This window comes from Sander vitreus, chromosome 17 (genome assembly GCF_031162955.1).
Source record: "Sander vitreus isolate 19-12246 chromosome 17, sanVit1, whole genome shotgun sequence".
Classification (NCBI taxonomy): Eukaryota; Metazoa; Chordata; class Actinopteri; order Perciformes; family Percidae; genus Sander; species Sander vitreus.
Window position 1 is genome coordinate 12,160,425 of NC_135871.1, and position 25,098 is coordinate 12,185,522.

At 38.6% G+C, this 25,098-nt stretch overlaps 5 protein-coding genes and 1 long non-coding RNA gene across 7 annotated transcripts; 5 read left to right on the forward strand and 1 right to left on the reverse strand.

The window, feature by feature from the left end:
- Nucleotides 1-1,744: 1,744 nt before the first annotated feature.
- Nucleotides 1,745-3,197, forward strand: LOC144532342 (uncharacterized). The gene is made up of 2 exons (XR_013503333.1): nucleotides 1,745-1,991; nucleotides 3,069-3,197. It is a non-coding gene; the product is annotated as an uncharacterized LOC144532342 (long non-coding RNA).
- A 384-nt stretch (nucleotides 3,198-3,581) lies between these two features.
- LOC144532341 (cystatin-C-like) lies at nucleotides 3,582-5,628 on the forward strand. The gene is made up of 3 exons (XM_078273043.1): nucleotides 3,582-3,832; nucleotides 4,645-4,755; nucleotides 5,258-5,628. Exons 1-3 carry the CDS (start codon nucleotides 3,632-3,634, stop codon nucleotides 5,330-5,332), a joined length of 387 nt encoding a protein of 128 aa, XP_078129169.1. The 5' UTR covers nucleotides 3,582-3,631; the 3' UTR covers nucleotides 5,333-5,628.
- A 1,076-nt stretch (nucleotides 5,629-6,704) lies between these two features.
- Nucleotides 6,705-9,051, forward strand: LOC144532340 (glycine N-acyltransferase-like protein 3). Its single transcript, XM_078273042.1, has 5 exons — nucleotides 6,705-7,170; nucleotides 7,286-7,393; nucleotides 7,494-7,614; nucleotides 8,323-8,455; nucleotides 8,560-9,051. Exons 1-5 carry the CDS (start codon nucleotides 7,096-7,098, stop codon nucleotides 8,957-8,959), a joined length of 837 nt encoding a protein of 278 aa, XP_078129168.1. The 5' UTR covers nucleotides 6,705-7,095; the 3' UTR covers nucleotides 8,960-9,051.
- Nucleotides 9,052-9,983: 932 nt separating this feature from the next.
- On the forward strand, nucleotides 9,984-12,863 carry LOC144531959 (glycine N-acyltransferase). Its single transcript, XM_078272357.1, has 5 exons — nucleotides 9,984-10,481; nucleotides 10,680-10,790; nucleotides 10,896-11,004; nucleotides 11,722-11,848; nucleotides 11,974-12,863. The coding sequence occupies exons 1-5, from the start codon at nucleotides 10,404-10,406 to the stop codon at nucleotides 12,392-12,394; spliced, it is 846 nt and encodes a 281-aa protein (XP_078128483.1). The 5' UTR covers nucleotides 9,984-10,403; the 3' UTR covers nucleotides 12,395-12,863.
- Nucleotides 11,679-14,853, reverse strand: mgme1 (mitochondrial genome maintenance exonuclease 1). Of its 2 annotated transcripts, XM_078272355.1 has the most exons (5): nucleotides 13,965-14,847; nucleotides 13,616-13,853; nucleotides 13,378-13,510; nucleotides 12,927-13,057; nucleotides 11,679-12,592 (listed from the first exon to the last, which is right to left on the reverse strand). In XM_078272355.1, exons 1-5 carry the CDS (start codon nucleotides 14,479-14,481, stop codon nucleotides 12,553-12,555), a joined length of 1,059 nt encoding a protein of 352 aa, XP_078128481.1. In that variant the 5' UTR covers nucleotides 14,482-14,847; the 3' UTR covers nucleotides 11,679-12,552. The 2 variants fall into 2 exon arrangements, with proteins under 2 accessions (XP_078128481.1, XP_078128482.1); XM_078272356.1 differs by having other exon boundaries at nucleotides 11,679-13,057; nucleotides 13,965-14,853.
- A 201-nt stretch (nucleotides 14,854-15,054) lies between these two features.
- snx5 (sorting nexin 5) lies at nucleotides 15,055-23,592 on the forward strand. The gene is made up of 13 exons (XM_078272354.1): nucleotides 15,055-15,223; nucleotides 17,360-17,464; nucleotides 17,988-18,098; nucleotides 18,346-18,467; nucleotides 18,590-18,713; nucleotides 19,118-19,213; nucleotides 19,317-19,422; nucleotides 19,534-19,609; nucleotides 19,751-19,790; nucleotides 19,895-19,981; nucleotides 20,529-20,688; nucleotides 20,790-20,875; nucleotides 22,242-23,592. The coding sequence occupies exons 1-13, from the start codon at nucleotides 15,188-15,190 to the stop codon at nucleotides 22,290-22,292; spliced, it is 1,200 nt and encodes a 399-aa protein (XP_078128480.1). The 5' UTR covers nucleotides 15,055-15,187; the 3' UTR covers nucleotides 22,293-23,592.
- Nucleotides 23,593-25,098: the final 1,506 nt, after the last annotated feature.

Here is a 25,098-nt window from a genome sequence, read left to right on the forward strand (position 1 = left end):
CAGGTTACATACCTGGGAACAATAATAACTAAAGACCACAATATGAGAAGTCTATTACATTTTAGCCCTATCATTGAAAAAACAAAAAAGAAGTTAAAGTCTTGGCTACAAAGAGATTTATCCTTGAGAGGAAGAGTGTTACTGACAGAAGCGGAGGGAATTTCCAGACTTGCTTATTTGGCAGCCTCCTTGGATGTTGATTGTGGGGTATCGAAAATAATTGACAATATGTTGTTTAATTTTGTGTGGAAAAACAAAACTCACTTTGTCAAAGTCTGTGATAACGAACACAAATCAGTGTGGGGGCTTACATTTTTTGGACTTCACAACTTTAAGCAACACCTTCAAAATCAACTGGCTCAGACAGTTCTTTAATAATCCAACATCACTATGGAATTTTATTCCTAACTATATTTTCTCTAAAATTGGTGGCCTGAATTTTCTGTTATTATGCAATTATAACATTAGCAAACTCCCAATCAAACTGTCCAATTTTCATAAACGCATGCTTTTGGCTTGGTCGCTCTTATTTAAACATAACTTCTCACCTCATCGGTATTAGATTTGGCATAATAAGGACATTCTCTTCAAAAAGAAATCTTTATTTTTTGAAAACTGGTACAAGAATAATATTTTACTTGTTGGCCAACTCTTTGACATGAATGGCAGACTGTACAGTTATTCCGATTTTTTGCGGAAATTTCTAATTCCTGTTTCGGTTAAGGAGTATGCAATTGTCTTTGATGCAATTCCCTCTGGAATCAGAATGCTGCTGGGAGGCATTCATTTCCCATGGCCACTGACTCACAATATGGATTTATCTGATACTGCTGTGGGGAGTTTATGCTTTTCTGCGGTGCGTCGGACTAAAAATAAAACAATTAGGACATTAACCAAAAAGATATTGTTACTATTCCTTATATAATCCCATATTGGAACAGTTTAATAGAGAATGTCCCTTGGAAAAACGTTTGGTCTTTGCCTTTCAAATATATGCTTACTAATAAAGTGAGAGAAGTTGCGTTTAAATTAATTCACAGATTCTACCCAGCAAAGTGTGTGCTTAAGCGATATAAACCAGATATTGAATCTGAATGCTCTTTCTGTAAAACGTCAGATGAAGATATTTCCCATTTATTTTGGAAATGTTCCTACACACAGAAATATTCTGGTCAAACGTCCTTGAATTTATCCAAACCAATTTCATTACGGATTTCTCTTTTTGTTTTAAGGATGTTTTCTTTGGTGTGGTTGAGCTTAAGACGGATAAGGAAGGAAAATATTTCATAATTAATCTTTTATTTCTACTCGCTAAATATCACATCCATAAATGTAAGTTCAGGGCCTCTAAACCTTTCTTTCCTGTGTTTGAAAATGAAGTCAATGAATACTTGGACTCTATAAGATATTCAAAGAACTGTAAAGCTCTGAAGACTGTGCAGATATACTCAACACTTGTGACATCTTGTGACTGAATGATATTGGAACTCTAACTGTTAAGTGATGCTATGAATTGGACTGCTTGTTGATTAGCCTTGATGGACTTTGCAGACTCCCTGGGATATTAACTGCTTATGTATTTATTTTGTAGTTGTGTGTATGTGTTGTTTGTAACTGTAAATGCTCTCAATAAATTAATATAAAAAAATAAAAAAAAATAAAAACGTAGCCGTTTCTCAATGTCAAGGATCCTTCCTTGGTAGGACTAGTCCTTCCAAGGAAGGATCCTTTAGAGGCTAGGCCAGGCTCCTCCTTAGCATTCGGAGAACATGTACAATGGAACAGGCTAGCAAGTGCACGTCATTGCGTGCTTACGTCATTGAAAATGTTTCCCCGCCTTCACTTCCGCGCTGCATTTTAAAACACTGGACGAAATGGATGTGGAACTGTGCTGTTCAATTTGTTTTGTTGAGATGGAGAAGGTGAATCAGCGTCAGTCTGCTTGCAGGAGGAGAATATTATGTCGGCAACTTTGCCCGCAACGTGCTAAGGTAGGTAACGTTACCGACACTGATAGGCTATAACAAAGAATTTCTAATAAGGGAAGAAGTTCCACTCTCTCGTTACTTCCGGCTTCTGAATTGGTTGCAGTTCCACCAGAGTTCCATATAGGGGGCGCTCACAGGCCAGTGCAGAATGAATGGGACTCTATGGAGCTATACCCCTCAAAAGCCACTTTTCTCAGGATATAATTTTTTTGTCTAGTAATTTGAATGTTGCATTCGAAAGGGGAGGCTAAGAAAATACACACTGCTGGGTGTTAGATTTTTTTAAAGTGGCTTTTTTGTTCTAAAAAGCCTTTTAAAATGAAAGAGCCGCATTTAGCCGTCTAGCTCCATAGAGTCCCATTCATTTAGCACTGGACCGCGATCACCCCCAGTGGAACTCTGGTGGAACTGCAACCAAATTCGGTACAATGGGGCTGAATAGGGAGTGGAACGGCTTTCCGTAGACGGGCTTTGGTTATAATGTAAGCAATAGTCGTTTTCTCTTATTTATCCCATGTCAATAAATTAAAAACTCGTGAGAGTTAGTGTTTGTAGTAGTTATAACACTTACCGGTAAGGAGAATTGCATTAATTAATCTTAATTATATTGAGCTTACAGAAGCAGTTTACATTAGCTTGTAGTTTACTGCATACATGTAACATTAGCTCATTGTCCAGTAGCTTCTAGCTTTCAAACAAATGCAGTGCAAAATATGATCAGCAACTACAAGGTAAACACTACCAGCTAATAAGCTACCACAGGCATTATGATATGCAGTAAACTGCAAGTGAGAAAGGTTAAATAGTACTGTAAACACATAAGCTACAAAGGCTACAACCAACATATGAAAAGTCATAATACCTCCATTGATAAACACCCACTAACACAGTAAAGGTAGGTGTAAGTGTGTTAAATGGTCAACAGTTGTCGGTTAAGACCATGATGAAGAAACTACACCGTTACATGAAGTACCTTCATGTTACAGTATGCTTAAATATACTTGTGATACAATTCTAATCTTACCAGGACAGGTTGGATAACTACTGGACTAACCTAAAACTTTCTCCTTCTGTCTGCAGTCTTGAAGCAACCCCATCATCAGCAGCTGTGTCTGATCGCCCTTCATGTTGAATATAGGCCTACTTGTGTACAGTATATAGTAATGCTTGAATAAATGTTATAATAAAGATACACTTTTCGTTAATGTCTTTTCAGAGCTTCTATACCTTACAAGTTATTAAACATGTACCATCTGAATATAATTATTCAGTTAGAAATAGACATTGAAAAACTGTTTAAATTATATACACACAAAAACGTAATGACACAGACAAACCAGTTAATTTAATGCATTTATTTTCAGAATGCCAATCTCTAACAGGCTGTATTAAGATGACACTGTCTCCGCCAAATCAGATAGGAGTTGCAGAGATTTCCTTCCTACTGTGTGTCCACATTCTTCAATAAAGTTTAAAAAAAAAAAAAAAAGAGTTGCAGAGATAGTTGATTGGCTGACAGATGTGCCACTCCCCGTGACCAAAACCTTAACGTCTTTGTTTATATAACAGGGAGGACAAGTCGAGCTGTTGTTGTTGTTGTTGTTGTTGTTGTTTTGTAACATTAAATTCGGAGTTACAGAAACATGATGTGGAAGATTGTCTTCCCTGTTCTTGCGGCCGTTTTCGCCGTCGGGTTAGGAGGACTTGTTGGGGGGTTTTCCGACGTAGATATCAATAACGAAGGGGTGCGTAATGCCCTCAACTATGCCGTCGTCCAACACAACCAGGGCAGCAACGACCTGTACCTCAGCCAAGTGGCAGAAGTGGTCAAGGCTCAGAGACAGGTCAGTGACGTGTCATTTGAACTTGTGAATGTCTCTAACTTTATTTAACAGACCTTGTGAAATCAAGATAATCCCGTTTACATTTATGCGTCGTGTGATATCAACCTTTAACTGTAACGTTAACGTCACAGAGTAGCTAGGCCTTTTACGCCCGTAAATTAATTACCCATTTTTGTATTTCTACTCGTAAATTCGCATTAAGCCAGTAAGCCTCTATAACCATATAACGTTAGGCCTACAGTAATGTATATATTTATACACCGTGTCGTGTTCATGGATTTTAGCGGAAATTTCGGGATTGTGTAACAACGTCTGTCTGGCCCTTTTTAACTAGGCTAAACACCATAATCCAATCAAATCCCATCCTGTCCCGTCAAGCGTTAACGGCTGTAAATGTTCTCTTAATACATCCATGCTGTAAAGTCTGTCTTTTTTCCTTCTTATACATCCATGCTCTCTTCACACATTTATTAAGAAGCACCTTTTTTTTGCTGCAGATCAGTTCATTTGTAGTCATTTTACTGTCGATCATGTTGCGCCCTTTTTGACACTTCAAAGAGGGCTAACTGCTGCATCAGATCATTTTGTGTGTTGGTGTGGACTAAATTGATATTTGACCAACACACTTTTTGAGTGACATAATAATTTAAAATTAGAATTTTATAATAATATGAATATTTGAGGTATGTTAATTTAAAGTTAAACGTGGCTGGAATGTAATGGCTTAAATGTCCTGAAATCTGTAGGATTGCTACAGTGCTTGAAGTTTATCGTAATCTGTATTTCCATGACCCACACATTTCTTTTTGCAGGTGGTTGCTGGCATGAAGTACGTCATAACTGTGAGAATGGCGAAGACCCCCTGCAGAAAGGGCAGTGAAAATGAAGTGTGCGCCATCCACCAAGACCCAGCAATGGCTCGGGTAATGACTTTTTATTTAGAGGCTACAACCTCAGCTTCTGGAAGAAGAAATCCACATTCGATTTAGCTATTGGGAGTTATTATTAAATGTCATACAGAAAACTTATACTTCTCTCTTCAACAGTAGACGGCAACTGTCACATTGTGAAACACATACTGTACATATTTCCCCATTTTGAACAATCAAACTTTGTTTGTTAAAGGAAGATGGAATTAGAGCAGCATGAAGCAAGAGGAACTAGCTAGCACAGCTGTTAAACCATAGTCATTTTTCACTAGATAATTACATTTAACAAATAATTAAACGTAGCCTATTAATGATAGTCCCTTTTTTAAATGATCAGATCAGGATCCTAAAACATTAAGTTCATCATGCCCTCTTAAAAACAGAAAAAGATTCTGTGTTGATCTTTGACTATGATAATGTCACACATTGAATACTATGTGCTGTTTTATTTTTGATATATTTATATATATAATGTGTGTAATTTTTTCTTCTTCAGCCTTACCAGTGCACATTTACAGTGTGGAGCCGCCCTTGGCTTAATGAGATCCATCTGCTGAAGGAGACGTGCTAGAAAGAGAACCACGTGGGAAATCTTTAGTCTTAGTATTGTTTGCTGAATAACCGTCATACAGAGTCGTATGTATTCCTGTATACGAAACAAAAGTCAATTTTCTGCCTATGCTACTTCACTGCTACATTGAATAACTTTTGAAAGTCTGTGTGTTTCAGACTAACCTATAGAGTAAAGCAATGTGAAGATGTATTAACTTTTATCGGAGTAACTAAACCAAGCAAATAACTAATAGGTGTGGTAACCACACACTGTTTTAAAATAAAATGACAATTAAAATAGTATGTGAACTTTAATGAATGTGTCCATGTGGTAAATACATATAGGTTTAATATTTTATTATTGAGTACAGAAAGGTTTTTGTGTTTTATCAGCATTCCTATCTGTCATCATATGACATTTGGCCAATAAGAGTATGAATGCTGTGAAATGTATATTTTAGGAAGCAAAAACTTCATAAGTTATAATTAGCACTGATTGTATTTTGAAAACATGAATTTCTCTTTTTCAAAACATGGTTTGATAATGTGAATTTCTCCTGCGTTAATAGTCATTATGTAAATTCTTTTTTGTTTTTTTCACCTCAGTGTAAATTTCCAACAGAGATTTCTACACAAATACGAGCTGACATCCGTAACAAAGTAACACACATATATATATATATATATATATATATATATACACACACACACACACACACACACACACACACACACACACACACACACACACACTCTACCGGTCAAAGGTTTGGGGTCACTTAGAAATTTCCATTCCATTACAGACAGAATACCAGCTGAGATCAGTTGCATTGTTTTTTTAATCAGGGCAGCAGTTTTCAGATTACATTATGTGCTTACATAATTGCAAAAGGGTTCTCGACTGTTGTAGAAAGAAGTGGCTGATCTTTAATGCAATATCTACATTGCCCATTATCAGCAACCATTCATCCAATGTTCCAAAGGCACATTCTGTTTACTAATCTGATATCATTTTAAAAGGCTAACTGAGAAAACATTGGGTAACCCTTTGGCAATTATGTAAGCACATAATGTAATCTGAAAACTGCTGCCCTGATTAAAAAACTGATCTCAGCTGGTATTCTGTCTATAATGGAGTGGAATGGAAATTTCTAAGTGACCCCAAACATTTTTTTTTTAACATTTTTGGACGTGTTCACAGATTTTATTTAGATAACTAATAGTAGATGTCTCTACTGCCACAGCACCATGGATGTATAATACAACCGCACAGTATAATAATGACTGCACTAGCCTACATGATCACAAATAAAGCAGGATATGGCCTAGTCTTTTTTCTGTTTGAGTAGACCTCTTTGAAGACACGCTCAGCCGGTGTTCTCTCGATTTGTGCTCCCTATCGAGATGTGGTAGCCTAAGTACTAAGCGTTCTGCACATGCGTGGTAGCATTATTTGACAGAGGAGTTGCTCTATCGAAATGATCGAAATACGCTAACCCTGAAAAATATATTATGACAGAGTATCTTGCAGTACACTTACCGCTGTTTGTAATTAAAAAGTAAGATGCCATTACGGAAATAGGGTTACACAAAAACACTAAGGTAGCATTTTTCGACAAGGCAGCATAAACCGTCAGAACACCGGTAAGACACACAGTAAGTGCCCTGCGTGACCGACTGTCAGTGATTAATAAAGGCGGAGAGCGTTTTTTATTGGAACAGTGCAGTTTAAACCGGCAGGCAGGATAAAGTGCATCGGTAAAGAGGCTTCACTTCCCAAACATGAAGTTCCTTAACAAAGACGAACTGCAGATCGCTGAAGGAGTTCTGCTAAAACACTTACCCAAGAGTTCTAAGGTAGACGGCTGCAAGCTATTAATATTCACACTTCAAATATGAAATCTTCCTCACGTCAGCATGCAATCGCAGTGTCTTTCTAGTCCCTGTAACTCTAAACTCTTCGTGTTTTTAGGTATACGGTTTCCTATATGGTATTAACAGGAACAAACCAAGCACACTGGAGGTAATCGTTGATACATGGCCTGATTTTAAAGTCATCATTTGCCGACCTGACCCCAATGTGAGTTCACATCCCATTGGAGAATTGGATATGTTGTAGGCCTATACGTCGTGTTTTTGTGTATGTCACATACATACTAAATTTACCGTTAACTTGACAGAACAAGCGCGCCCTGGAGTTTATGAAAAAGGTGACATACTACAGCATGGATGAACCGAGTTTAAGGAAAATGCTGACCGAAGAGAATGCAATCGACTGGAGCACCTACTTTCTTATTGGAGGTTAGTAAGATCACTGCAGACAGTGTCTATTAACCGTCAGGCAACACGGGTTAATTGTTGCAGTTTGTAAACCAGTGGTGTAAAGTACACTACATTTAAACACTGTACTTTCAGTTTTAGGTAATTGTACTTTACTTGAGTAGGCCTCTTTACAGGCCATGCCACATACTACACTACTTCTACTCCACTTCAAGTCAGAGGTACATATTGTACCTTTTATTTCACTACATTTATATTATTTGACAGCTGTAGTTACTACTATAATACGATTTTACACAACATACAGTAGCCTATGTCACGCTTATAACATATATTGCATTATTATGAATATACTTGAACTCCACTTAGACAGTGAAATGCTAGTTAGACATACAGACACACATATGAATCAATGATAATAATCTATATAACATACAGTCTATATAAGTTTGATACTCATCTGGACTATTTTTTGCATCGAGCACTTTTACTTTTGATACTTAAGAGTACATTTAGGTATTAGTTATACAGTATATGTTTTACTATTTTCAATGCAAGACTTCTTAACTTGTAATGTGAACCTTTGCAGTGTGGTTTTGCTATTTCTACTAAGAGAAGAAAGTGAATACTTTCTCCACTACTGGTCTAACCATAGTTGTGTATTGGGTGTAACCCCTTGCAAAGAAAAATAACAGAATTGTATTAACGTGAATATTTTTTGTCCAACAGGATTTGACATTTCCCATACCTCCATGCTCAAAGAAGTGGCTTCTGGCAGAGAAGTCAACAACAGATGCTATACTGCGGTGCATCTTCTGTATCTGCCAGACAGCAGCCATCTGCTCACACCAGCAGCTGGCAGGTAGAGTCACATAATTAAAATGTACTTTATCTGTAAAAAGTCAAATAATAATAATAATAATTTTGTTTTCTACGCTCAGATTGTCACAATCTGCTTCTCCACAGTGAGTTTGAATCAAGGATTTCATCTCTTAACCTTTCCCACGTTGACTTGGTGAACAAAACCTGGAAGTTTGGAGGGAATGAGCAGGGTCACAGAAACATTGAAAACCTCATCAGCAACTTCCCGTCATGCTGCATCACTGACGGCCAGGACCAACCGGTGTCCTGGATTCTTGTGTATGATTACTGTGCTTTGGGCTTATTGTACACTCTGCCAGAGCATAGAGGGAGAGGCTACGCCAAAGTCCTGGTCAGCACCATGGCCAAGAGACTCCATGCTGAGGGCTACCCAGTGTACTGCTTCATAGAGGAGGAGAACACGGTCTCCTACACGCTCTTTAAAAAACTAGGCTTCATTGAGGATCCCTCATACAGGGCGGCATGGTTTGAGTTCAACTTTTGATTTTGTAACCATTTCTAACAAGTGTTTGTATAAAAATAACTTTCAATGTTTCCTATGAGAATGTGATTAAAATGTAAAGTTTATGAATTGTATAGGCTCTCCAAAGCATTGCATCAAAACCTGGTTATAATGGTGGTATAAGGAAAAATGGCATTACTGACACGAATAATGTCACCTTATCATAACACATTAATATAAAATATATGCTTTGCTCTCTGTTTGCAGTTATCAAATAATGTACATCCAATGTATTTACCATACTATAGAGGCTACCTGATTTTATACACACCGATGCAATTATTAGAAACCACGGTTCCCCAAAATAAAGACATTTGTTTTATTTATGTTTCAAAGAGACCAAGTTCTCCTTTTCTACTGTTGTTGCGTTCTGAATTTCTGAGAAAGGAGAGGCTTGGGTCCAAATGAAGATTTAACAAAAAGACGACAGCATGGGGTTGGCTCCAAGACGGATAAACAAAAGGTTTCTTCCTGCCGTGAGACAAAGAGTATGCTAAGTGACAGACACAGACATGATCTAATTTATCTTGAGAAACTTCAGTATAATCAGTATAAAACAGAAAGCTATAAATTAGGTCTAACAGTATTGATACCATCCTTTTCTCCTTACCCAGCTGCAGCGTAGGTCTACATTGAATACATCAAAACATAAAAGTACATTGATATCAAAAATCAGCATTGTTTTAACTTTTTAAAACTCAACACTGTCAAAGCATATATATATATATATATATATATATATATGCCTATATAAAATCTTAAAGGAGTAATTCTGCATATTAAGTACTTTAAGTATATTTTTTTACTTAAGTAATCACAATACTTCCACCACCACTGCTGAGCAATAGAGAACATGGAAGTGATTCCCCCGACACCGGCCAGTGGTGTAGTCTAATGTATTGTAGTGGATATTGTACTGTATATAAATATATTGGCCATATGGGCTAGAATCTGCCTTTGGGGGAGGGGGCATATCATAGTGGGGGGTCTGGGTGTCCTCCCCCAGGGTTATTTTGAGCGTCACACTTAATTTCCTGCATTCGGATAACTTTTCTTCACCAATTTACGGTGGAATTACCTTAATTTAGCCTAGATGCGAAGAAGAAAAACATATGACAACTCAAAATATAATGGAAAGTATGTTGTTGCATGTCGTTGGGCATTTTTAAGTGGGTATGGAAATCCTGGAGCTTTGTTAGTGAGTATACTGCGTATACCTGCGTATCACGTAGACTACACCACTGCGACACCCCACCCCACCCCACAACTCACGCGTGTCGAAAGTGCGAATCGGAAGTCCACTTCAGCCTGAAAAGAAAACGACTGCCCAGTTTGCATTGATTCAGAGGAACGCTGTGCTCCCAATGTCCCAAACAACTTCGGTACGGTTTCCTTGATATTCCAGATTGGAAAGATTTCACCAGAAATGACGATGGAACTGACCGGAGAGCAGCTGAAAATGACTGAGACCCAGCTGAAAAGATATTTACCTCGGTCACAACAGGTAAGTGTAGTCCAGTTATGAGATCTACATAACATAACTTCTAATACAATCTATAGCCTATTGAAAGCCGATGACTAATAGGCTATATATTAACATATCATTATTGTGTTTGCTTGACAACATTCTTTACTATATTCACTGCCTTAATAACTGATCCAATCATTCTTTGGATTACAATATAACTATTTCATTTTTAAGGTTTATGGTTTTCTGGTTCTCAGAAACAGAGTCAGATCAGACTCTGTGAGGGTTTTAGTGGACAGATGGCCAGAATTCAATGTCATTGTCTGCAAACCACAATACGAACAGGTAACTACTTATCTAGTATCTATAATGTGTATTAATATGCATACATGTATGTATACATACATGCATTTCTGCATACAGTATATTTACATATCTCTTTTCCTACAGAAGGATGATTGCTTTAAAGACACACTGGTTTTTGCAAAAGATGAAGCTATTCTCGAAGAAACCATTAGGAAGTCCTCTGTTATTGACTGGACCCAATACCTTTGTCTTGGTAAGCACTTTTGTTCTTTTCATTGTCTCTAGTGGCCATATGATTATTGAAAAACGGTCATGGCATTAATGCACTGATCTTTACAGTCTTAAAATTGTACTGTATTGTAACTGTATTTTTATTTGATTTAGGAATGTCCTATTAAATGATAATTCCTGCGACACTCAATGACAAAACATAACAATGGAGAGGAGGTTACAAAACCCAGACACCTGATGTTCTATTTAATGTGATTTTTGCACTGCTGCCTTTAGGGTATAAATTTAGCTTTGGGTTTTATTATCTTTTCTTTTGTGTTTAGAGTCCTCCCATTATTATGGCATATCATACCACCATTTTATGTCATATTCCTACACCACAAAAAGGGCAAAGAACAGTAGCGTAGTGCCAGTACACCATCTAAATGATCATACAGCCAGAGAGCCGTCGAGCAAAGTGCTCAACAAGTATAGGTTAATAAGAAAGGAGAAGTTCTAAGATGACTATGTAAAAACATACTTATTAACAGCTTTTTCCAAAATATCAGAGCAACTTTGTGATGTTTTACATCTTCCAAACACATCTATATTTGCACATTTGTGCTTTTGAAAGCGAGGTTGAAATCTTACTTTCTTACCTTTAATCCTGTTAAATAATACATTTTCTCAGAAGTAAAGAGAAATACAAATACAAAATGAAGTTCCACACATTTTTTATTGGCTTTTCCTTCATATTAAGGAATCAATCTTCGCCACTTGGAGATATTCAAAGCAGTGGCATCAGAAAAAGACGTGTCCAGCAGCAAACTGGCAGTGTGTCACATGATGATACTGGAGGATGTATCCAACCTTCCCTCTATAGACAGGTAGAGCCTAGCTATAGTGATATCTTTAGTGTCTAGTGTGTGACTAAATCATTATCTTAGGTTTAGTAGTTCATCAATAAAGCAGGAATCTGCTCTGAAAAGCCATCTGCTCTGTTCTGCATCAGCTCCTGGATCTCACTTAGCTCTCTGGATGAATCACACGTCGGCTTGGTGAATCAGATGTGGAAGTTTGGAAAGAACGAGGGCGCGGCCAGGATGATCCGGAACATGATAGCAAACTTCCCCTCCTGCTGCGTGCTGGACGCAGAAGGAAAGCCTGTGTCCTGGATCCTGACATATGCGTCATGTGCAATGGGCTTATTGTACACTCTGCCAGAGCACAGAGGGAAAAGCTACGCCAAAGTCCTGGCTAGCACCATGGCCAAGAGACTCCACGCTCAGGGCTACCCAGTGTACTGTTTCATAGAGGAGGAGAACGACGTCTCCTACGGGCTCTTTAAAAGCCTGGGCTTCATTGAGGATCCCTCATACAGGGAAGCCTGGATTGGATTCAATGATTTTTTACCTCAAGAAGACGCCCTGTAAAATGATTATATAAAAATGCAAGTCAGAAATCAAGGTTAACCGGCGTATGTTTTTACCCTCCTATTGCATGGGAGCATGTTATATTTTTTAGTTTAGCATCAGTTGCCTTAAACTGAAATGACCTGCTACATGGCCTTAAAGACCTCTCTTCACACATCTCATCTCTTTTCCACAAAAACACTCGATGCGGGACTGGATCTAAAATGAAAGGAAGAAAAACTTTTAGTAGTTATTTATCATCCGGATAGCAGCTGCTGCTAGGTGTAAATCAAATTAAACTTGTGGTAGAGCTTCAGGTAATGCCGATGCACATTATTGAATATTTTTCAATTAATAATTTGGTCTACAAAACGTCAAATATAATGAGAAACTGCCACCACAAGTAAAGCCCAAAGGATCATAATCAACATAATCAAACTGTATTAATGCATTTATTTCTGAATAAAATCCATGATCTTGTCAGAGCTAATGGGAAATTGAATTGAATTTTTTTCCCCCCCAAGAGGGATAGAAAAAATGCTTACTGCTTTACCTTTGTTCTGTGAACTTTTCAAGACGAACCAACCAAGTTTTCCAGTACTCCAACATCAGCTCTGAGCTCAACTGATGAGCATGGGCAGGAGAGCCGTCCTTGTAGGCTACTACAATGAGTCCGTTTTCAACCTGCAATGAGGAGATATCAGTGGGTATGAGGTTGTTCTTTTGTGTGACACAGTGTAGCAGACACACAGTAAAAATTAAATGTTTGTAACGTTCTAAAGTATCTCTTTTTGTATCTATATTTCTTACTACGTCAACTATACTCACAGCCAACACCCTTAAACTGACATTCTTATCTGACACATGCAGCTTTAAGCATTAACTGTCAGTATTTAACGCTATTAGTTCTACATAATCTGACTTCAGGCTGAGAGACAGTTCTGTCAATCTGGGTGAAAAGTAGAGAATTAAAAGATCATCAAAGCGATAACTCAGTAGATCACCTGGTATTTGTAGTTTCCATCGTTGTTCAAAGCCCCGGCGTAGGCTGCCACCTGAATAGGATTGTCATATGTGTTGCTCAGGAATGGTTTGGGCTTCTCTGAAGTCTTCCAGTCAATAACACATAGTACACCCCTGCAGACAAGAAAGTGGGCTGTGAGTGTAGTGGAGGTAATAAGAAATATCAAGTCTAATATGGAAAAAGTAGAGTCTACTTTTTCTGCATATCAGGATATTTACCTGTAGCGAGCAACACAATCCACAATTCCCAGATAGTTCAGTGTGTCATGTTGCACAGTGCTTTCCGTAGCTCTCACTGCACCGACATCCTCCAGTACGTGAGAGATGCTCTCCATGTATCCCTGTACCTCAGGTGGATACTCTGGTGTCTCCGAAGGATTTTTGTTCTTCCATGTTGAACCTGACGTCAGGATGTCCTCCAAAGCTGAATGGAAAAGCTTCCCTTGCCTAAATAAATCTGATTGAGTTCAACAACTTTTGGTCACTTCCCAGTTTCTACAACCCCGCATCTAAGTTAACACACCACACAAGTTAACAGCATAATTGTAATTGAGGTTACAAAACTTACTCTGACTGTATTCTTTAAAGCCTTCCTCTCCAAGCTCTGCGATCATCTTCCTCTTCCACCTCTCCAGGTAGAAGATCTGCTCTTGGGAAAGCGTCTGCTGAAGAATGCGTGTCACACTCGGTACGAATGATCTGCCCTGGCCACGGTTTAACAAAATCCGGGCTGGAGGTCCTGGCTCTGGCTCCTCTGTTTCTATACTCTCTTCGCAGTGTAAGAAGGGATGAAGGGTTTTGGGTTCCCTCATTTCTGGTCTTGAGGAAGGAGTTTGAGCTTTGACAACAGGTCCATAGATGTGCTCATCCTCTGTTAGCAGGGTCTCAGGGGTTTGGGAACTGACCCTGGATGACATTACAGACTTTACAAGAGAAGAGTAGCGCTCACAGTCCACTGAGCTGTACGGGCTGTGTCTCTTTGGGGATCTTAGGCAATAGCAAACAGACAAATTCTTCACAGTGAGGGAGGTGCATTGATGGACAATGGTGCCTCCAGCGCACGCCACGCGTTTAAGAATGTACATTGTGACCACTTTCACACAACAAGCTCATAGAAGGCAATTACTTATTTGTTAACCAACGGCCTACGTACAGTTGTTTCAGTGTTTTAACAGTAACGTTACAACTAAGATGTTTGCCTTCATTTGAGTGACGGTACTTGCCCCAACATGTCCCAAAGTAACTCGTCCAAACGAACACAACTGTTTCTCTATGACTTCCGTAACTAGGAAGTGTAGTTCCGGGTATGACTGCATTTGTAACGGTAGAAACTACATTACCCATAATATGCAGTGTATCATTGAAATACATCCGTGTGGTTATCGAACCGGAGGTACTCATTTTAGTTCTAGTTATTTCACTTGTTACGCTTATTACGGCTTATCGGTCCGTTGCGTAATTATAACTACATGTAACATTGCTGTTTGTATAAATAAGTTATCGTAGAGCTTTTCTATGAAACCACATGCATATAAACGTGATATGAGTGATTTGGATACAAACCAATCGTCGCATTTGTAAATTCGACGTTGTCCAATTAAATTCATTTAAAGGCGGGATTTAAGCTGCCATCATCAGGATGGGGCATGTGATGGGGGCGATATTGGAAAGAAAAAAACGGTTTGACAGCTCAGACAGCTAACCAGTAACCAGAAGGAGAGCTTCCTGCATATAGTTTTGTTATTTGGGTTGTTGGCCTGTTCTTGCCCTTCTGCCGATTTCAGTCCCATCATGACATCCACCATAGACGAAAGTAATAAAGAAAAGGTAAGTTAAATGGGTCTTGGAATGTAAATTGCAAAAGTCAGACCTGGCATCGTTAGCATTCAGGTAGCTAACGTTAAGTTAACGAGGCTAACTTGTGTTGTTTTCTGTCTGCATAACGCTAGCCTCTGGCTAAAGCTAGCGAGCGTTTTATCGATAAAGCTATCAAGAAGTGGGTATCGTTCGTTGGTGTCAAACTGCATTTATGCAAGGGCGAAAGTGATGTTTTCTAATTATACCTAACGCACTGAAACTGTTAAAACATGCAACGGTTAACGCTTATTGTTCATTACAACACGTAGCTAACGTAAAAGTGTTATAATGTTAGTCTGTATGGCATTCATTTATCTCTCCTACTGTGTTTTGACTGTTTTGCACAGTTGCACGCTGTGATAGATAACTCTGTGGAATTGTAGTGAGCTAAAACGATTGCCATTCGGACAGGTGTCTTAATAACTTGATCATGAGTTCATTTAGCAGGTTTTGTTTTTGAAAGGTGTTAATTCAACTTAATAGTCAATTTGGAGGATGTAACGTTAGCTTGTGGTGCTGTTGTATTGTGTCATATGGAGAGAAGTTTCTAACATTTTGTTCCTCCCATTTAGCTTAATCAATAATATAAGGTAGGACTACAAATGCCACCATAAAATGACCGCAAAGTGGAATCAACACCTCTAAAACGGTTAAAAACAAAACTTCCTAAACTGACAACTGAGTGCAATGTATGTTCATCAGCAAGATAGTGTAAATAGTAAAGACTATGTTTCCTCTCATGCCATAATATGACCGATCAACAAGGGTATGGAACCAGGCCTTTAGCAAAAGCAGGACTAGAGTCTGTGCCTACTGTAAGAGCCAAAACTAACTATGCCTCCAGACTTTTTACCCAACACCACACAGACATTTCAAGCTGTAAACTCTTGGAAGAATGATTTTGAAGTGGCATTATGCACGTTTTTTATGTACCAATGAGCTCTGTGGATTAAGACTGTCCCCGGTATATCTATCTTCCAATTTAAGTTTGTCCTCACAGTGAAGTTGTAGCCAGTCAGGATTGGTATCAGATGGAGGGTGATGGCTTTGGGCTCTCAACATTGTAGCTGCTAACAGAACATTCCTCTGAACTATTTTTAATTTGCCAAGCTAGGAACGACTCCAGATACTGAGGATTTGTATTGCTGTGTTACTAGCTAAGATTTTTCTGATATTGTTAAATCTAAATATTGCTAATTCTCAGTACCCCACAGAAGTGCCAGAGAGGCAACACTGTCAAATGAAACCAAAATAAATTAAAGTGCCCATATTAGGGAAAAAACACTTTTTCTGGGATTTGGGGTGTTCTTTTGTGTCTCTGGTGCTTCCACACGCATACAGACTTTGAAAAAAATCCATCCATGCTGTTTTGAGTGAGATACGGTTTCTGAATGTGTCCTGCCTTCAGTCTCCGGGTGAGCTGTTCAAAATCGGCACGGCTTGTGACGTCACAAGCCGAAACGAGCTGGCTAACCGCAACCATTAGCTTGCTAACGCTAACGCTACAATGCTACCTCGTTCTCAATAGTAAAGCACTGCTACAACACACACAAGTTCACCATAATCTCCAAAAGAACTACTTACATGTGCACCCTCATTTAGAAGTCTCCCAGCTAATCCTGCCTTGTAACTGACCGAAGTTGTAGAAACAGCCTTTGTTTTACTGTCTATGGAGCTAGCTAGCTGACATGATCTACATCTGAGCTACTGCACATGTGCGAGTGCAATCAAAGATAGTACAGAAGAAAAGAGGTCTCACTCTGTAACTAAAACAGAGACCAGCTGAAAAGAGGATCTGCAGCAGTGAGAGAGAGCTGTGCAGTACAACAAAATATGGTGTTTTTTGAAAATTAAACTATGTAAACCTATTCTGGTACAACCTTAAGATACAATTATGAACCTGAAAATGAGCATAATATGGGCGCTTTAAATCAAATCAAAAGTCCAGAATGATGATCAGACAAGAGACTTGCTGGATATTTCTTGAAAATGTCCACAAACAAAGAAAAATGGCAATTGTACAGGGCAAGTGATATTTTTTGTGTGTACCCATAAGATCACCCAGCTACATTTTTTGGATACGCTTGGTGTTTTCTATCTCCTTAGATGCGCTCTGTGTCTGTGGATCTAAACCATGATGCCTCTCTTCTCATTGACATTCCTGATGCACTCTGTGAAAGGGACAAAGTCAAGTTTACTGTCCATACAAAGGTAAATTAAAAAAAAGTTTTGGACGCCAGTTAGGGCTGGGTTAAAATAATCGATTCTCCAATTAATATCGATCTTTGAGCGATCTGATATTGATTAATAAAATCCCGAAATCGGTCTTTCAATATATGCCTTATCTATGACTGTCACGTTAGTCCTGTTAAGTAAAAAGTACTTTAAGCAAACTTTTTGGGAGCCAATTCTTAATGTAAACATTAACCTGGTGCATTATAAAAAAAGATTTGAGGGTTGCTTCTTGCTTGTACAATTTACAATTACAATTTAAAGTTTTCTGAGAATCGCTTTTATATCCAAGCTAAATTGGTATTATAACTGACATTTCCCTAACCAAAATGATATTGAATTGAACCGTAAATGTAATCGAATCAGGACTTTGGAAATCATTGACGATACCCAGCCCTAACCCCAGCGCATAAACTTACTCCTAACCTTAAACTATAAGGGTATTTGCTGATATGTTGACAGTGTTCTTTCCAAAATGCTATTAAACAAAGTTTGTTTCCAGACCACACTTAGCTCTTTCCAGAAGCCAGACTTCTCCGTTCCCAGGCAACATGAAGATTTCATCTGGCTACATGACACTCTGGTTGAGACAGAGGACTATGCTGGCCTAATAGTAAGTTGGACTATTTGCAGACATGACTCATATAATTGGGCAGAGGCTGTCACTATTAGTTTTTGGCGAAAGTGTACTCGGTGAAAAAAGGAGAAATTTAAACACAGACCCACAGGTTTTTTGTTATTATGTGTAATTCAAGAATCAAACCTCCTCTTGAAAAATATTTTTTTACAAAACTTTAATCTTAATCTATTTAACCTGTCATGAATCTGAAGTCATTTCTTTTCTGCTTTATCTTTCATAGATTCCTCCAGCGCCCCCAAAGCCTGACTTTGAGAGCCCAAGAGAGAAGATGCACAAACTGGGGGAAGGTGAAGCCACTATGACCAAGGAGGAGTACACTAAAATGAAGCAGGAGCTGGAGGCGTGAGTGTGACACCATTGATTGCTTTGTATTCTTTAGACCGTGTCATGTAAGAACCTTTACAAAAGTCAGTGACACATTGTTATACAAAAACATCTTCTTGCTGTGTCTGTTTTCTTTTCAGTGAGTACCTGGCTGTGTTCAAGAAAACTGTCCAAGTGCATGAAGTCTTCCTGCAGAGATTGTCCTCTCACCCCAATTTAAGCAAAGACAGAAACTTTCAGATTTTCTTAGAGTATGACCAGGATGTGAGTTCCCCATAATGCTGACTTCCTTTCCCGAGTTGTCAGTTGGAAAAGAGGAAGTCCAGTTTACTGGAGACTTGTGATACATGGCTTACATCCTGCTGTGGTCAGCAGTTATGCTTATATGTGTAGTCTTTGTCAGTAAGTGGCTGTGGTGTTTGTTAACGGAACTTAGTTATAGTCTTTATATGCCTAGGTACTAGTCTGATCAAATAGCATAGGCCACATTTATGTGTGGACCATATTGTGACACATAATGATACAAAAACAATGAACTATTGGTACAATCACAAACCTTACTTCAGTCCCTACTCAGTTCCCACAACAACATATAATAAGCTTTAACAAATAAAGCATTTTTCTCTCATAGATTTAACATGTACCCTTTCTAAACCCTGTCATTTTAGCTCACCGTGAGAAGAAAGAATGCCAAGGAAATGTTTGGTGGATTCTTTAAAAACATGGTGAAGTCCGCTGATGAGGTCCTTATCTCAGGAATAAAGGTGAGGCTCATGCCTAATCTGCTTACATTACAGCATTACAGACACAGTGTCGTAGTAGCCATATCCCCACTTACCTTTGCATGTGTGTTTGTGTCCTACCCAGGAAGTGGATGACTTTTTTGAGCAGGAGAAGACGTTCCTGCTTGACTACTACAGCAAGATAAAAGATTCCACTGCCAAAGCAGAGAAAATGACTCGCTCACACAAAAGTATGACAAGGGTTTTTACATTACCACGTTAACGTTGAGTTTGTGATGAGTAGAATAAATGAATTTGTATTTGGAATTTGTTTCGTTTTGATTGCTAATTTGTTATTACAGATATTGCGGATGATTACATTCACATCTCTGCCACTCTGAACAGCCTCTCTGCTGATGATAGCACAGCAAATAAAAAGTGAGTTCAACAAGTCAGTGCTTGTATGGTTGATTTTCAAAGGCTGGATTGTGATCATATTTGTATGCTGATTGTATCAAATCACATTAGCAAAGACGTAGTTGCAGAATTTTCCATGTTATGGCTTTACTTTTTTATTAGGCATCTGGAGAAGTTGTCTGACCTGTTTGAGAAGCTCAGAGTGAGTAGAACTTCAGTCACCAACAAACTGAGACACCTTTGTAAATATTTGTTCTGATTTATACATGCATTGTGGTAGCTACCATATTATTTGTGTCCGTGCAGAAAGTGGAGGGAAGAGTAGCATCTGACCAGGAGCTGAAACTCACAGAGCTGCTAAGATATTACATGAGAGACATTCAGGCCGCCAAGGTGAGACATGTTTACCTTCTGCCTTCATACAAGATGCACAGATTCACAACATTTATGAAGTTCACATGTTGCTGCATTTCAAACACTTTATGCGACCCATTCAACCCAGCCAGAACCATTGAATTAACAAACACTGTGCTATTTGTCACTGATCAGGGCTTCAGCATTAGTCCTTATTGTCCTTTTTTATAAGAAAATCTGAATGAAGATTTATGGGTAAAGGCAAGGCCGCCATTTTCCATTCAACGTGGGATTAGAGATTTGTATTGTATTCATCATAAGGACTAATTTAGTATTTATTTAAATTGAAATAATTGCATTTGAGGAGCAGTATGAAACGCAACAGAAGTGCATGTATTTCTTGGGAACGATCATTTTCAGTTCTGCATATCTTCAGTTAAAATCCTGTCTTTTTCAAACATGAAATTAGATTTTTGGATATGGATTGCTCGATATTTTTCAAATGAAGTGTCTCTCTCTCTCTCTCTCTCTCCCTTCCCCCCCCAATTCTTTTATTTCTCATGTTAAACTATCTGGAACATGTCAGGACCTTCTGTACAGGCGAGCCCGGGCTTTAGTTGACTACGAGAACTCTAACAAGGCTTTGGATAAGGCTCGTCTGAAGAGCAAGGACATCCCCCAGGCAGAGGAGCACCAGCAGCAGTGCCTGCAGAAATTTGACAAGCTCTCAGAGTCTGGGAAGAAAGGTTTGTGTGCATCCTTGCAGAAGAGATGCAGGCTCATTCTGTACCTGTTTCTTTGTGTGTATAGATGCACCTTTTTTAACTGGACACTGTTCTCCTCATAGAACTCACCAGTTTCAAGGGCAGGCGTGTTGTGGCCTTCAGGAAGAACCTCATAGAGATGGCTGAGCTGGAGATAAAACATGCCAAGGTGAGCAGCACAATACAGCTGACCCATTTTTACACTAATGAAAAATGCACTTATAACATTCCTATAGGCACATACTCTTTGTGTCTATAATGTTATATAATTTAAGTTTAACAATCCATTTAGCGGCATGGTGGCCCAATGGTTAGCACTGTGGCCTCACAGCAAGATGGTTCTAAGTTCGAATCCAGGTAGTTCCGGGCCTTTCTGTGTGGAGTTTGTATGTTTGCGTGGGTTTCCTCCGGGTGCTCCGGTTTCCCCCACCATCAAAAAAACATGTACTACGTTCTCCAGTCAGTGCCCTTGATCAGACACTGGCTCAGATCTGGAGTTGGTCCCTGGGCGCTGTAAATGGCTTCCCACTGCTCCCTTGACGGATGGGTTAAATGCAGAGAATGAATTTCTATGAATGTATGTGACAATGACCTTTACCTTACCTTACCTTATTTAGGAATACGCCACCATAGTGCCAATAATTAATCTCACATGCACCTGCAATCTCCATCATCAGCAGTAATATCTTAATCCTCATCATCAAATTTAATACATATCAAAAAATAATATAATCATTCATGCTTGAGAATACAAAAGCAGTTGTTGTCTATCTGGTCAGCAGTGGTTTAGTTTGGAGTCAACAGTTAGTCACATTTAAGTGACATGGTGTGGTTTGAGACCCAACATAATGCTTCCAGTGTGTGACTGGAAGTTGTAAACATTGGATCATTTAGAAATAAAGTTTAACACACCTCCAGTTTCTTCCTGGTGCATTTCATTATTTACACTTCTTTATACTGAGCGAATAAACTTATCCTTGAATGCCCAAAGAGACATAATTATAAATCGCCAAAATAAAGGGCTTTTAGATTAATAAAGATGTACGAATGTATTTGATACTTTTCACTGCCCCTATTATCCAAATCCCTCTATACCTGATTATAGTATTATTCAGGTTTATAACCACTGTCTTTGCAGCCTCATCTCCTAACCTCATTTCAGTGAGTCTGTTCTGTGTGATTTTGTTTTGCTCACCTTGATGTTAATGCACTTTAGAACCTTTTTTGTGGAGTTCTCTGTGTCAAGGTGATGGTGTTTAGAGTGCACAGCATCCCGGTTTCTTTTCAAAATCGCCCAGCAGGCTTATTTGGTTTATTTAAAATTAGGATAACTATTTGCTCAGGTTTCCATAAGTAAGAGATGTTGTCTACACTTGCAAACACATTAGATAGGATACTCAAAAATCTAACACTGGGATACAAGTGTGTGCATTTAAATGTTTTATTATGGTGAGGTATTGGCTGTCCTCATGACTTAGAACAGAACAGGCTCCATTCTTCAGGAGTATTAACACTGTTTTCTCCTGTCTCAACAGAACAATGTGACTCTATTGCAGGGATGTATTGACCTGCTCAAGAGCATCTGACAAGTATTCAAGTATTTCTGTTTTACAATCACCAAGTGACCCGTCATAGAAAAAAAATGGAAACCTGGCTTCCCTGGGACCTTGCATGAACATGAATCCAAGCCCTATCTCTGCTCCCATGGGTCTGCTGCCACTTTGAAACCCTGCACGAGACCAAGTGTCTTGTAAGCAGAATGTCTTCATGTTTACAGAGTCCCCGTCCTCTGGTCCATGGTCCATCCTTTTCCATTATTTATGGAAGTCTAACCCGATGTGAATGCCTCCAGAGAATTAGGCTGCCAACATTCAGGTCTTCCATTATTTGCAGCACCAATAGAGGTGATTATCTTTTATTTTCCTAATTTCTTGTTTTCTCAATTTTTACATTATGCACATAGTACAAATCTTGCCTTTATGACCATATGTTTGCCTCCAACAAATTATGGCTCTAAGCTCTTCTCACATGTACACTTTAAATACCTTTTTTCTTTTTTTGTTTTTTTTTCTTTTTCTCATAACCTAATCTTTATGATTCAAATACTTATTCTGTTGGGGCTTTTTTGTTTTGCTAATGGAACAGTTTTACAGAAGCAAAACTTGTGCCTGGAAAAAAACATCCTCATGCTCTGCATTCCTGGCATTAGAGTTCTACCAAACCAACCTTTTAGTAAGGAAAACTTATGACTGACTTATAAGACAAGACAGATCATCTGATAGTGTTCTAAAATAGCTGCACTTCACCTCAGATGTTGACAGTTGGATCGGTCCCCACATCTTTCTTTGTAAGAAGTGACCTCAGATCCCACAGTTATCAAAGATGCACATCAGTTACGCAAGATTTAATGAAGAGATTAGTGAGGAGAATAAGTCAAACCGTAAGCTATTTGAGCATCTAGCATTTTGTCTGCATTTTGCTTTTATTTGCAATATCCCTGCACTACATGTATGATGTTCTCAACAGCTGCTTTTGCCACTAACCAACTCGGCCTATTCACCTTTCAGTGTGTCAATGTTGTTGTTTCCTTATTTTGCCCTAAATTCCTCTTTGCAATTGATGGTCTATGTATCAGACCTGATATATTTACCAGATCCCCTAAACATTTTGTTTATTAAAAGATGCACTAAGAATATGGAAAATAATTTACAATCATGACCAGGCTCAGTGGAGTGTTAAAATGCATTGTTGTTTTTTAAGAAATTGAATGTATTTCTAATGGATTCCACCTGTGTGAATTCCTTTACGTTATGCTTTTCTTACAGAACATTAGCATTTTTTATAAATTTGTAATAATGGCATTGAATAAATCCTACTTTCCCATGATTGATCTGTGGAATTCTGTATTTGTTGTGAGGGTTTATAACTTATTTTAAAGCAAAAATACAAACCGTTTTCTGTTGCATGAAAATGCACTGAATCTGAATTTTAAAGAGTGGCCTATCATACCACTAGATGGCGGTATCTATCTATCCACTGTATCCTGTTTCCACTAATCCTGAATTTAAACAGCTGTATGCATGTTTGTGTTAAATCCATTGACCACAGTGGATCCTGTGATGGGACTGTGTGGTGTATTAGGTAAGCTTTGAGGAAATGCCAGAACGCTCATGGGAATCGCCACCAACAAAATGCACATGTCTTCATTAATAGAGCTTAGCAACATGACCTAAACAAATAATCTGCAGTAACACTACAGCCCATGTGAAACTCTTTTGAGATAAATATCTTTATCTATGATGCTTATATGCTTATATATATTTTTAAAGCAATAAGCTTTTGCATTACTCACATACAGCAGTGAAAGGTTACACCTAAAAGAGACGTGGCGAAAGAAAGTTGTAACTAGTATGTGCAGTCGTGCACAAACAGAATATACTGTACCTGCCCATGATGGATTTGTCAATATTGACATCTCCTGTTTTGGTCAGTTCACTGATTGGATGAAAACACACACTACCGTAGAGCCAATGAGCTCGTAACACATTATCAGTGCAAACAGGTTAGTTTGCCAACAGGGATCAGAGAAAAGGGTTTTAAAGCATGTCATTAAATAATTATTGCTATGATGGATCCAAAGAACAAGACCTCTTTTTGGAACATGAAGAGAAATTAGTAATACAAGACCTAAATGTCTGTTTTAAGTTGCCATAGGCTAGGCATATACTTACAGTATAGAGGGCTTATATCACTTTATAGTTACTGATCTGAGTGTATCAGAGTGAAACAGAAGTATCAGTGCTAAATTTAGTCTTATTCATGTTCCCTTTGTATAGCTGCTGTATTATGATAAAGAATTTCCCCAGTTCTTGCTCTAATAGCAGAAATAAAAGTTGTCTGCACTGGTGTAAAAGATTAAATCTGTTTCATGCTGTTATGTCACAAAATATAGATGTTTCTGAGTCTTTTACCACTTGCTGAGGTCATGGATACATGAACTGAAAAAGAACCAACATTTTACTGAAGTTGACTGAGTGTGTGAAAGCACCTGCCTCATGTCCCGCAGCTCTATACTGTTCAACTGAAAGGTCATGATAAATGCAGATGGAAGCCTTGGAGCAAAACTGGAGGCATGAAGCATGAAGGCCTCTTCAAATAGAAACCATGTCCTCTGAAGGGACTCACTTTTAAAAAAAAGTGCACCTGCCAGACTTGGTGAAACTGAACTGTCTGTGCTTCCTTAATGAAAGAGAACAGGATGTTTCTTCCTGGTGCTCCTAAGGTAACATTTGCACTCAATGGTGTTTTTTGCCCCTAACTGCTCCTTCCAGGCAGCGCTGCGACCGCTGCCTCCAAGGCACCTAACCCTAACCCTAACCTTAACCCTGACCA

Bases quoted from the DNA above. Each gene is read 5' to 3' on its own strand.
- mgme1 (XM_078272355.1), bottom strand. From the start codon at position 14,481: ATGTACATTCTTAAACGCGTGGCGTGCGCTGGAGGCACCATTGTCCAT. The intron at 13,854-13,964 runs GTAAGTTTTGTA...GAACTCAATCAG, and splicing joins CTTTAAAGAATACAGTCAGA to ATTTATTTAGGCAAGGGAAG. The intron at 13,511-13,615 runs GTAAATATCCTG...TCTTGTCTGCAG, and splicing joins GATTGTGTTGCTCGCTACAG to GGGTGTACTATGTGTTATTG.
- LOC144532340 (XM_078273042.1), top strand. From the start codon at position 7,096: ATGAAGTTCCTTAACAAAGACGAACTGCAGATCGCTGAAGGAGTTCTG. The intron at 7,171-7,285 runs GTAGACGGCTGC...TCGTGTTTTTAG, and splicing joins ACTTACCCAAGAGTTCTAAG to GTATACGGTTTCCTATATGG. The intron at 7,394-7,493 runs GTGAGTTCACAT...TTAACTTGACAG, and splicing joins TTTGCCGACCTGACCCCAAT to AACAAGCGCGCCCTGGAGTT.
- LOC144532341 (XM_078273043.1), top strand. From the start codon at position 3,632: ATGATGTGGAAGATTGTCTTCCCTGTTCTTGCGGCCGTTTTCGCCGTC. The intron at 3,833-4,644 runs GTCAGTGACGTG...TTCTTTTTGCAG, and splicing joins TGGTCAAGGCTCAGAGACAG to GTGGTTGCTGGCATGAAGTA. The intron at 4,756-5,257 runs GTAATGACTTTT...TTTCTTCTTCAG, and splicing joins AAGACCCAGCAATGGCTCGG to CCTTACCAGTGCACATTTAC.
- snx5 (XM_078272354.1), top strand. From the start codon at position 15,188: ATGACATCCACCATAGACGAAAGTAATAAAGAAAAG. The intron at 19,423-19,533 runs GTATGACAAGGG...TTGTTATTACAG, and splicing joins AATGACTCGCTCACACAAAA to ATATTGCGGATGATTACATT. The intron at 19,791-19,894 runs GTGAGTAGAACT...GTGTCCGTGCAG, and splicing joins ACCTGTTTGAGAAGCTCAGA to AAAGTGGAGGGAAGAGTAGC.
- LOC144531959 (XM_078272357.1), top strand. From the start codon at position 10,404: ATGACGATGGAACTGACCGGAGAGCAGCTGAAAATGACTGAGACCCAG. The intron at 10,482-10,679 runs GTAAGTGTAGTC...TTCATTTTTAAG, and splicing joins ATTTACCTCGGTCACAACAG to GTTTATGGTTTTCTGGTTCT. The intron at 11,005-11,721 runs GTAAGCACTTTT...CTTCATATTAAG, and splicing joins GACCCAATACCTTTGTCTTG to GAATCAATCTTCGCCACTTG.